The sequence below is a fragment of the Apteryx mantelli genome, chromosome 9 (genome assembly GCF_036417845.1).
Source record: "Apteryx mantelli isolate bAptMan1 chromosome 9, bAptMan1.hap1, whole genome shotgun sequence".
Classification (NCBI taxonomy): Eukaryota; Metazoa; Chordata; class Aves; order Apterygiformes; family Apterygidae; genus Apteryx; species Apteryx mantelli.
The window spans coordinates 15,855,837-15,867,032 of record NC_089986.1 but is presented as its reverse complement, the minus strand read 5'-3'; the positions used below and the strand labels follow the sequence as shown (position 1 = coordinate 15,867,032).

At 61.2% G+C, this 11,196-nt stretch overlaps 1 protein-coding gene across 1 annotated transcript; it reads right to left on the bottom strand.

The window, feature by feature from the left end:
- Positions 1-8,104: 8,104 nt before the first annotated feature.
- On the bottom strand, positions 8,105-10,238 carry FAM43A (family with sequence similarity 43 member A). The gene has a single exon (XM_013959612.2). The coding sequence runs from the start codon at positions 10,108-10,110 to the stop codon at positions 9,022-9,024; it is 1,089 nt and encodes a 362-aa protein (XP_013815066.2). The 5' UTR covers positions 10,111-10,238; the 3' UTR covers positions 8,105-9,021.
- Positions 10,239-11,196: the final 958 nt, after the last annotated feature.

Here is an 11,196-nt window from a genome sequence, read left to right as displayed (position 1 = left end):
AGAAATCTGGTGTGGGAACTCGCTCCAGCTGGGGCTGGAGCCAGAGGCCTTTGCAGCAAAGTCATACTTGTGGGATAGTTTAAGTTTTGGCGCAGGGACTCTGCCATGCCATACAAAGCTGTACATGAAGAGATGCTCTCTAAAGCCTGGCCATTGCTTAAGAAAATAAGATGAGATTGGAGCATCACTAAGGATAAGTGGCTCAGTTCTCATCCCGCACACTGCAGGAGCAGGTGTGGCAGGCGGGAGGCAGGGCAGGACCTGGTGTCACCTGCAGGGACAGCGGCAGATGGCAGATTACCCTGGAGGAGCCTGAACCCAGGGACCTGCCCCAGCCCCACGTGGGTCAGGGCTGGGTCTGTGCAGGTACTAGGGATGCTGGAGCGACATGGGGCACAGACACGGATGTGCCCCCTGCATCTCCGAGTGAGCCTCTCCGCTGCCTCCTTTTAGGGCTGGTTGCTTCCCCTGGAGCTTTCTGCATGGCAGATCCTGAGCTGCTCCTGTCCATGTTCAAAAGTCATCGCCTCTAACACTCAGCTTTAATTAGCTGTTTCTGTGAACATCCCTGCCAGCAAACGCCTGGGGGCCGGTTCTTCTCTTGCACCCGTCTCATCTCCTGTGGCACTGTGGACATGGATGGAGCTGTTCCTGACTCACCCAGAGAGGGGATGGTGGGGAAGCAGGGAACAGAACATGCACAGCCAAAGCAAATGCATGTCTCCCCCCTCAGAAACAAATGTTTCCAAACTATTTTTCCCTACTTTCAAGAGAAGAGAAGATGTGTTTGCACATAAACAGGCTGCACTCAGAGGATCCCATTACTGATCCTGGAGCTCAAGTGTAAATCACCGTACCAGGCAGAAGGGAATGAGACCTTTCGACTCCCAGAATGAGGCAATAAGGAAATAGTGCATCCTTACCTGCCATAGCAGTCCTCTGCCCCTGCAGGCTGCCCTGCCATTCCCGCAGAATTACTTCAAGCAGAGGAATGAAAAGTAGCTGCTAGGGAAAGCAGGAGGCTGCATTAACATTCTGCTCTATTGTTTTGTAATTATTAGCAGCGAGATTGAAAATGTAATTATGATAATTAAGCTAAATCACAATCTTCCTACAGGAGCAACCAAATTATTTATAACAACTTTTCATCCTAATTCCCTTAACTGTTCCCTGCCCAGAGCAGCAGGAGCCCTCGCAGCTGCGGGCTGCCCAGCGCCGTGTGCCAAAGCTGGCAACTCTCGCGGGCACGCGCGGGCGCCAAAACAGCAGCGAGTGGCAGCTCTGACTTGGCGTGAAACTGGGATGGGAGAAGAGCTGTCTGAGAGTGAGGTGGGCAGCCGTCCCCGCGGGTTGTTCCAGGGGATGGGGAGCGGCGGCGAGAGGGGGCAGCTTGAGGAGGTCGCAGCCGGCGTGCAAGGCTGGGGAAGGCAGTGCCCCGCTGCAGGCAGTGCTGCCCGGACAGGGCAGAGGCTGCGCGGCACCACGGGGCAGGCACTCAGCAGGATGCGGCCGCAGGGATGGAGCTGGGCAGCGGGAGGGCACGCTCGGGGCTCTCCCGGGTCGCTGATGCTTCCCCTGCCCTGCAGCCTGAGCGTGGTACGGACTGAGCCGGAGCTGAGTCGTCCCAGGTTCGGAGGACGAGCTGTTAGCCTGGCCAGCTGCATGGACCTTTGCTTACAGCAAGGAGCCCTTTGCTCCGATATCTCCCATGGGTCAAGCCTGGACCTAGCACCTCGGGAGAGCGGTCCCCTGCCGCCCGCCAGCAGCCAGCCCGTGCAGCCGTTGCGGGCGCTCCGGGGGTGCGCGGCTGCGGCAGCAATGCCATCTCTTTGGCACAGCATCACGGACAGAAACCAGCTGGGCAGGACTCGAGGGTCACGGCAGGCGCTGGCGGCACTGGCCAGCCCACCCCAGAGCCCCGGCCTGCGCACGGGAGCGGGCGATTGCCTTCCCTCGGCAGCAGCGGCTGGTGCTGCCGGCTGCCTCCAGGAACAGCGTCAGCTGTAATTAATGTCACGTTTTAGCTCCCTCGTGCATCCGAGCTGACGGCGTGCGACTTCGCGGCGCTGCGGGAGGAGCGATGAGTGCCGCGCTGCAGCCCTTTGCTGGCGTCCCTGGGGCTCGGCGGGCGGACGGGCAGAGCCGTGCCGGAGCGGGGACGGCCGGCCCTGGCCCTGGCCGCGGTGGTGAGCACGGCGCCCCTCTGCACGGGGGCCGGCCGGGCCCATTTCGGAGCGGGCGAGGAGAGCGTGAAGGGTGCTCTCTGGGCACGTCCATCACCGGGGTTAGGTCTCCAGGGCAGAGCTCGTGTCCGTCACGCGACGTTGCCGCTTGCTGCCCCTTCCTTGCCACCTTGCAACGCCTTGAACTTGCCTGCTTCTTTTCTGCCAAATGCCCTCTTTCCTGCGAACCTCTCCTCAAATCCCGCCGGGGCCCCGCAGGCAGGAACTGCAGGGTGAGGGGCAGCGCACATGCACCATGGCCCCCCCGGTGCCTGCCCCGTGCCGCCCCCGTTCCCGGGGGCTTGCGAGGACGTGCTGGAGGCAAGGGGACAGGCAGAGGGACGCAGCATGGCGGGCCACCCCAGGCCCGGGCTGGAGCTGGAGCAGAGCAGCACGAAAGCCCGGACGTCTGCGCCAAGAGAGGCCCGTCCTGCCCTTTGGCTTTCGGGGCTATGCCCGGCCCAGCTCCTGCCCCAAACTGGGCCTTGCCCCCAAGGGCGGCCTCCTCCCTGCCCCGGCCAGCACCTCCCTGTGGCAAGGCAGTAATTAGGGGGGTGGAGGTGGGAATAAGCTCCTTAACCAGCAGGCCCTCCACCTATTCCTTGTGCAGCTCTGTGGGTGTGCAGCCCAGCGGGGGAGGCTGTGCTGGGGCCCCGGTGGCCTCATCCTGCTCCCTCGGAGGGGTCTCTCTGCGGGCGCCCGGCATCAGCACCTGGAGCGACTCCCTGCGGAGCGGTGCTGCGAGCGTGGGGCAGGGGTGCGTGGGGCCCGGGCGCTGGGCTTTGGCTTACCGAGCCCTGAGCACAAGGAGCAGGCAGATGCCTCCCAGAGCATCTCCCAGATCGGAAAAGGGCGTTTTGCAGCCTTTCTCCTGCCTCCGCCCCTCACCAGCACTGAGGAGCGCGGTCCAGCTTACGGCCGAGGCCGGATCCTGGAGGGTGCTGGGCAGCTGCAGGCTGGAGCGCTGAGCCGCGGCGCCGGGCCGCGGGCAGGAGGGGGCCCGTGTCCTTCGTTGTATAACCGTTACGCCCAGTGTTTTTGCAGCGTCCAGCCCGCCTGCCGGGCAGAGCTCCCACCGGCGAAGGGGAATGGCATGTTTTTTGAGTGAAGAGCTTTGATTTCACGCTGGTTCACAGCAATGTCCGATTCCTCCCCCCCCTTCCAGCTCACGCACTTTGCAGGGCGCTAACCCCACTGTGATCTCCCCCCTTCCCCAAACAGCCCCCCGGGACCAGCGAGCGAGCGCGTGTCAGACCGTCAGCCGGCGGTGTCACCTTGCCGCGTGAAGAGAGGCGAAGCGCAGCCCTGCGGATGAACTGACCTTGCCCGGGCTTCCCGCTGCCCGCTCGGCCGTCCCTCCTGGCCTCCTCCTCGCATTCCTATCCCCGCAGCTCATCCGCCCCGCTGCCCGGCAAAACAGCCCAACCTGCCGCCAGCAGCGCTCCTCTCCCGCCGGGGCGGGCTGCGGCGGACCGGGATCAGGAGAGGGAACCGCTCCGGCAACGGGCTCCTGGGGAGGCAGGAGTTTGGGGTTGCTCCTTGCCAAGGAAATGCAGCTCTGCTCTCCTGGCTGCAGGGGAAGCAGGGGAAGGGAGACGCAGCCGGAGTGAAGGAGGGACGCCTGGAAGAAAAGAGAAGTTTTGGATTGCTTTGTTCTGTTTTACACACAGAAATCTTCCTAAAAGCCACCATTCAATAGCTTGTTCGACTCCAGGACCTGTTGGAGCATTGGGAAAATCTGAGCTACCATCCGCAGGCATGGGAGCCCCCCAGGACACATCCCTGGCTCTGCTCGCCCCAAGTCCCTCCCTTTCTGGCTGCAAACTTCTGGCTTCACCTCCTCATTAGGAAGAGGCAGGAAAAGGTGCATACCCTGTTTTTAGAAATCCCATGTCCCCTCTGGAGGAGGGTCCTGTTCCCAGCACGCAGCCAGGCTGCAGGGCCAGGGGCACCCACAGCCCTGGGGCGGCAAGGCAAGGGGAGAGGAGAGGAGCAGGCGCGAGGACGGGCCAGCTGCTGTGCCCCAGCACACCTTCCCGCAGGAAATCCTGGCTCCCACCGGCTTCGTCGTGGGAGTTGCAGTGTGTGTGCATCGAGGATGTTTTGTAGCTGTTCCAGGGGCTGGAGTTGTGCTTGATGCAGGTTATTGACTATTCCACAAAAAGTAATCGTTTTTTCACCACTGACCTGGTGATTCAACACCAGGCCTTGCACCAGGGCGTTCGAAACAGCCCCACAGCCAGCAATTCTTGCAGCAACCCTCCTGGCGAGGCGAACGGGCATCTGCTTCACGGAGCACGTCATCAAAATGAAATGCAAGCAACTCTGAACCTAAATCAGTACCTCAGTCCATGCTATAAGTCGTTTCAAGATCTGATTCGCACCATTTGACCACTGGCTAATTTTTCTGGTTGTAAATGTTATATTTTCCTGTTGTGGATGAGGAAGATCTAAAGACAGGGGAAGGGCATGCTAAGGGCAGAGGGAAGCAAGAAGCGGCATGCAAGACTCCGCAAACCCTTCCGCGTTTGTGTGGCCTTCCCCAGCTTCATTAGTTGTGAGCAGAAGCAAGTCTAGGTGGGAAGCAGCGAGCCTGCAGCACATCAGCAAATACACAAAGTCAACAAATAGCGCTAGCGACAAGTGTTCCTTTTTGCCTAATCTCTTCACATTCTGGCAATCATCGGTGTTGCCTGGAATAATATCACACTCTGAATAACCATAATACACTCTGGAAGTCTCAGCCGTCTGCTGTGGTTTCTAGGCTGACTTGCTGAAGGATCAGCGCCTAGTGCTATATCCCGAGACTCTTGTACTGTACGTCTCTGCAGCGTGCCATTTGAGCAGGATCATCCTCTTTCCTGGTACTGTAACATTTGATACAGCGATTTTCGGGCCAATTCATCACATGCTGTCTGCTAGGTCAAAGCCGTGTGGAGTTCAAGTGAGCTCAGTGTTAAACTTTGCTGCGCTGGAAACCTCCGAGAGCTGCCTGAGCGGAGGGCAGAAAGCATGGCTTGCCAAGCCTGTGGCTGATGCCTCCGTGACCAGGGAGTGATTTATGGCCGTGGTAGATAGCAGTGATTGACCTGTAATTTTGCAAACATCTGTTCCCACTTTTGACTTTGCCGCACGCAGCCCAAACATGCCAGTATAGCAATTAGCCCACCTTTGCTCTCCCTTTGCTGGCCAGGCCCTGGGAAACGGGTGCTGGGGACGGACTTCCTGGCTGTTTGGGAGCAGATTTTCAGAGACGGCTTTGCTCTTTTCACAGCCCACATGCTTCGGCTGCGTCAGGGGCTGATTCACCACCCCAAGCGTAGAGCTGAGCTAGCGCTGATGGATGGAGCCTGATCGACAGGGGAACGTAAGTCTCTGCCGATAGCACGAGGCGGCTATAACACACCTTGTAGGGCGCCTGCGCTTCCTCTGCTGGGACCAGCGCCGGCACTGGCTGCAACACAGGCCAGGCTGGGATGAACCCCAGCACTGAGCAGAGACCACAAACTAGTTTGTCCGCTACTGATTTAAGCACTGCCAGGAACAGGGATGGTTTCGCAGCAGTCAGCAGAGGCTACCTGTCCCACGGAGGCTTTCCCACAGCCTTGCACCAGGAATACATACATCCTCCTGGGCTGCCTCCCCCCCAGCAGGCATGCAGGCATTTGAACTCAGAAGGAAGTTATTTGCTGCAAAGAAAAATCATTAGCAGTGCAATTCTTTGCCTGCACCTATTACAGAGATACAGAGAGGGCCTCTCTCTCCTCCTCTCCTTACCCTAGAGAGATGCTCCTTCAAACTTGCTGCGCAGAAAATACAATGACCTTTTCCTCCTCACGTGCACTTGTTCTAATTTGCTAGCGCGCTGCGCATGCTGCTGCAGGAGGAGCACAGCAGTTAAACGCACATGGATAACCTCGCACGGTCGCTTTGGGGAAGCTTTGGATTAGGATTTTTTTCAAAGTGCTTTCAGTGGATGGTTCTGGTACCAAAATGTCATAGACGCAAAGGGATTTGGGCCCTACGTGGACAGCTAATGGTCTGTATGGGCCTCTCGCTCCTAAGGCAACTGCACAGTAGCCCTGCTTAAGACTTTGAGAGGAAATGCTTTAGGCCCTGGCTGCTACTGTTGCTGCTCAGGGAATTCTCCTTTTAGCTCCAGCATGTGATAAAAATGTTTCCTTGCTTTTGCAGACACGAAGGCCCTTCTGGAGAAGGGAAAGGCATTGATTGAGCTAATGCCTTTAACTGCCTTTAAGCACACACAGAGGATGTAAAAGTAAACAGCACTCTGTCATTCAGCAGCTGGTGTTAGGTCAAGACTGTGAATTCCCAGGTTTCGAGCAGCGTGCCCTGCTCTCAGGGCTGCGTTATCACTGCTGCACTTGAAGGGTGACCTTCTCCCTCCGCCTGAGGAGGAACGAGCTGTGGCAGACAGACCTGGGGGTGGCTCTGGGCTACTCCGCAGTTTCCAGCACACTGAAGTTACCTCGCTGAAAGCAAGGCACCCAGAAGCTTGGAGATTGGGGAAAATAAAGCAGGAAGGCTTTCCCTGATATGTCATTTCACCCTTATCACCTGCCTCTTCCCTTGGACGGGGGGGGTGAGCAGAGTGTCCCCGCTTAGGTTTCAGAGGGCACCCTCTAAAGCGAGCTATTGCCCGTGCAGGCGGCAGGCGAACATCTCCCGCTCGCTCGGGGCAGCAGCCGTGCTCCTGGGGCCACCTCATTCCAGGGGGGTATGAACTGCCAGCCTGACCGTGCTTCAATCCAGTGGTGGCCGCTGTCACCTGCTGCATCTCGCTGCCCCTCACGGACTGGTGACCCGAGTGAAAAGGTGCCCGCTTGGACGGGTCTTCCCCCTTTCACCACGGTGCCCTTCCTGTGCAAAAAGCCCCGACATGCCTCCCTCATCAGGCTGACTCACGCTGAGGCAATTTTAAAAGCTTCTTACTGTGGTGGCAGATTTTGCAATATGTTTTAATGAGGTATTTACAACTTCAGAGGCTGGCTCCTTGCACAAGGAGCATGGACTGGTCCCAGCAGTTCGTGGACACAGGAGTGGCCGGGCCTATTCATTGACATTCCTGCAACTCACCTGATTGCAGCACAGTCACTGGAAAACATTTAGACATCAGAAATGCCAGATGATTAATTATCTCTTAATTGATACCTCCACACTGGGACGAACGAAACCGGAACATCTCTGCTGCCCTGGGAGCTTGCTGCTTGCAAACAGATTTAGCGCTAAAAATAACACGGCAGTCGTGTGGCTAATCAGCTTCCCTGCCTACCCGGGGCTGGGTTATGAAATTGTCTCGGGCTGGCAGGGGAAGCAGCAAGGGTCCATCTGCAGCCGCGTCCTCCCGCTGCAGCGAGCGGCTGCGCACCAAGCGATGGCCACGTGGCGCTCGCAGCACCGAGGAGCGCTGCAAGGCCGGGGCGGCTGTCCCCTGCGAGCGTGGGTCCAGTCCGCCCGCCGCGGCTTGCTAGTGCCGCTGGCCCCGCTGCTGCGGCTTGGAGGCTGCCTTGGGGGGAAACTCCAGGTGAGCCCAAAAGCAGCCGCAAGACCGCGTGGTTACAGCGTTTCTCAAGCCTACAGTGAGGCCACAGAGGAGCAGGCACGAGGCATCAGGCACGTTCCTGTCATTAGGGGACATGGAGAGACAATCTCGTTGCTGTGTGTTGTAAGAGACCTTAAGTGCCCAGTACATTTCTCCATGGTGTAAGATTTTCGCCCAGCCCAGGAATCACGTTTGGTGCTTGCGAGGGCCCTTCTGCCCAGTGGCTCACTGTGGCTACAGCACGCCTGAAGGGATCTCTCTCCCCTCTTCTCTTTATAGGAACGCACACAAAGAGGCCAAACCGCCACAGTGACCCCAGTTCTTTTAAATTATTGTCATCTTTATTTTTTTTTCACATATGTGCAAACAGAGGAGATCGCAATGGTGGTGTTCTTAAAAATAACAAAATGTATTTGCATACATTTCCCTATGTACAGGTGAACAGCCACAGGTAGAGTCTTCTTTTGCACAGCAAAAGATCTAGAGCATTGAGACCGGGGTCAGGATTGGGGCCCCCAAAAGGGTCTAAATTAAAAATAATAATAATTAAAAAAAATTCACAACAGTGCAAACCTCTCGGACACGACAGCACGATGGAGTGACTTTAATGTAGAAAACGGCAGGGGCCCCCCTCTCGGATGTGAAATTTCTAACTGTAAACAAGGCGCAACACCTTCCCCCCCCCCCCCCCACCGGGAAAGCTATTCCAGGAATTTGGCAGATCTTCAAGGGCTGAGCCGGAGGTAAACAGCCCGCAGCCGCCTCCCGTCCGCCACCGGCCCCGGGAGCGGGAACGGCGCGGGGCTGCTGCGGGCGCCCGGGAGCCCCGGCGGGGCCGGAGGGTGCCCGAGCGCACCGGGGGGGCGGAGGGACCGGGGACGCTCCCGGAGGGGCCGCGCAACCTCGGCGGGGCCGGAGGGGACCGTGCGCTCCCGACGGGGCCGGGGGGACCCGGGGCGCTCCCGGAGGGGACCGTGCGCTCCCGACGGGGCCGGGGGGACCCGGGGCGCTCCCGGAGGGGACCGTGCGCTCCCGACGGGGCCGGGGGGACCCGGGGCGCTCCCGGAGGGGCCGCGCACCCCCAGCGGCACCGGAGGGGACCGCGCATCCTCGGCGAGGCCGGAGCGGACCGTGCGCTCCCGGCGGCACCGGGGGGTCCCGGGGCGCTCCCGCAGCGGCAGTGCAGCCCCGGCGGCGCCGGAGGGGGCCCGGGGCGCCCGCGGCGGGGCCGTGCGCTCAGCCGGTCTCCGGGTCGCCGGGGGGCGGCTGCTCGGCGCCGTTGCAGGGCGGAGCGGCGCCGTCCTGCCCGTTGCTCTCGAGAGAGGACTCGCTGCCCGTGCTCTCGCCGGAGAGCAGCCGCCGGACGCGGAGGTCGGCGCGCAGCGAGCGCAGGTCGTTGCCGAGGCTGAGCTCGCCCAGGTCGCGGAGGAGCTGGCCCAGCTCCGGGCCCTCGCCGCGGCCGGCGCCGGCGCGGAGCAGCTCGCCCTCGGGCTCGCCCAGCGCCTCCAGGATGTCCTCGCAGTCGCAGTGCATGGCCCGCTCCTCCTGCTCCTCGCCCAGCAGGTCCTCGGTGATGGAGCCCAGCTTGGGCGCGCTGCGGCTCCGCTCCACCGGCGGCTTGTAGCAGCACTGCCCGTTGAGCAGCTTCCGCAGCGGCACCAGCGGGATGCTCTGCTCGCCCACCAGCTGCTGCTGCTGGTGCCGCGCGTCGTCCCGCTTCTTCAGCCGGCGGAACTCGGCCAGCGCCGTGGCCGAGGTCTGGTAGAGCAGCAGCGCCATGGCCTTCGCCTTCTCGGGCTTGGAGACGAGCACGGCGTGGCAGCGCAGCATCACCGCCTTGTGCTTCAGCTCGTGGCGGTAGATCCAGGCGAAGACACGCGGCAGGCGCGGGTCGGCCACGCAGTAGGTGACCCGGTGCAGCAGGTAGAGGTGGCCGGGCCGGCGCAGCCCCTTGTCCTCGGCGTGGGCCATGCGGATGCCCTGCGCGCTGATGGTCAGCTTCATCTTGGTGCCCTGCCGGCCCGCCTCGCTCTTGCTCCAGATCTTGCAGACGGCCAGGTCGGTGCAGCCCTCGCCCTTGGACTGGATGGTGGTGGCGTTGCCCAGGTAGAGCACGGTGTACGTGGGGTCCTCGCTGGTCACGCGGAATTTCCTCCGCTTGGAGCGGAACATGCTGCCCACGCGGTGCAGGGCGCTCTCGGGGCAGGCGCGGGCCAGCGAGGTGAGCGCCGAGTAGTGCACGCTCAGCGCATAGCCCTTGGGCTTGCTCTGCCGCCGCGCCTCGCCCTCGATCAGCTCAAACTTGCTCCTCTTCCAGGGCAGCATCGCCCCGCGCGGCCGCGGCTAGGCGCCGCGGGGACGGCGACCGCGACCGGCACGGGGACGGCGACCTGGACGGCTCCGGCCGGCGGGGCGCATGCCACGGCAGCGGCGGCTGCGCGCCGCCCGCCTCACATCCTTGCGGGCGGCGGGCCGCCCCGGCCGTAGATATAGGCGGGCGCCGACCCTCCGCGGGCGCGGAGAGGGGAGGCCCCGCGCGCGCCGAGGGCGGAGCGGCCGCCGCCGCCGCCGCCGCCGCCCGGTGCCCGCGGCCCGCGGAGCCGCCGGCGCGCTGCTCGCCGCCCGCCGCCGCCGCTCTGCGCCGCCCGCCGCGGCGCCCCGGCTCCGGCCCCGCGCGGGAGGGCGGGCTGGGGGCGGGCCGGCCCCGGCGGGGCGGCCCCGGCCTCGCCGCCGCCCCCGGGCCCGGCCCCGGCCCTAGCCCCGGCCCCGGCCCCGGCCCGCCCCGCGGGGCCCCGGCGCGGCGGGGGGTGCGGGCGCGGCGGGGGTGCGGAGCCCCCCGGAGCCCCCGCCGGGCCGGCGCGGGCCGCCTTTCCCTCGGGAGCCGGCTGCCGGGGCTGGCGGCCTGCAGCCGTCACGTACGAGCAGGGCTCCGCTCCGCACTTCTGCGCGGCGGCCGAGCGGCGAGAAGCTGCCTCGTACCGTCTCGCTGCACGAACGCAGGCACGTACATAGCGAGAGCTTCAGCGAGCTCGGTTGTCTCGCTCTGTGTGGTTGCTACAGCTCCTCAGATAGGCTCTCGTATCCTCCGACAGAGCGGAAAAAATCCCGGAGTTGCAGCAAACAGCAGTTCATCATTATTTAAATAAATGAACTACAGAAGGGGAGCAATATTTACTAATCCAGTAAAATACACACACATATGTTTAAACTATTTGATGAATCATTTATAGAGTTTAGATCAATTAAAGCAAATCCGTGTATTATTATTATTGATATTATTATTATTGCATCATGCCATCTAGCAGATTACTTTGGAACTGCAAGTAACCACAGTGACCCATGTCAAATTATTAAAGGCATTTGACTATTTGCTTGCATTTCAAAAACAACTTATTGGAGGGTAGGTTTTTA

Bases quoted from the DNA above. Each gene is read 5' to 3' on its own strand.
- FAM43A (XM_013959612.2), bottom strand. From the start codon at position 10,110: ATGCTGCCCTGGAAGAGGAGCAAGTTTGAGCTGATCGAGGGCGAGGCG.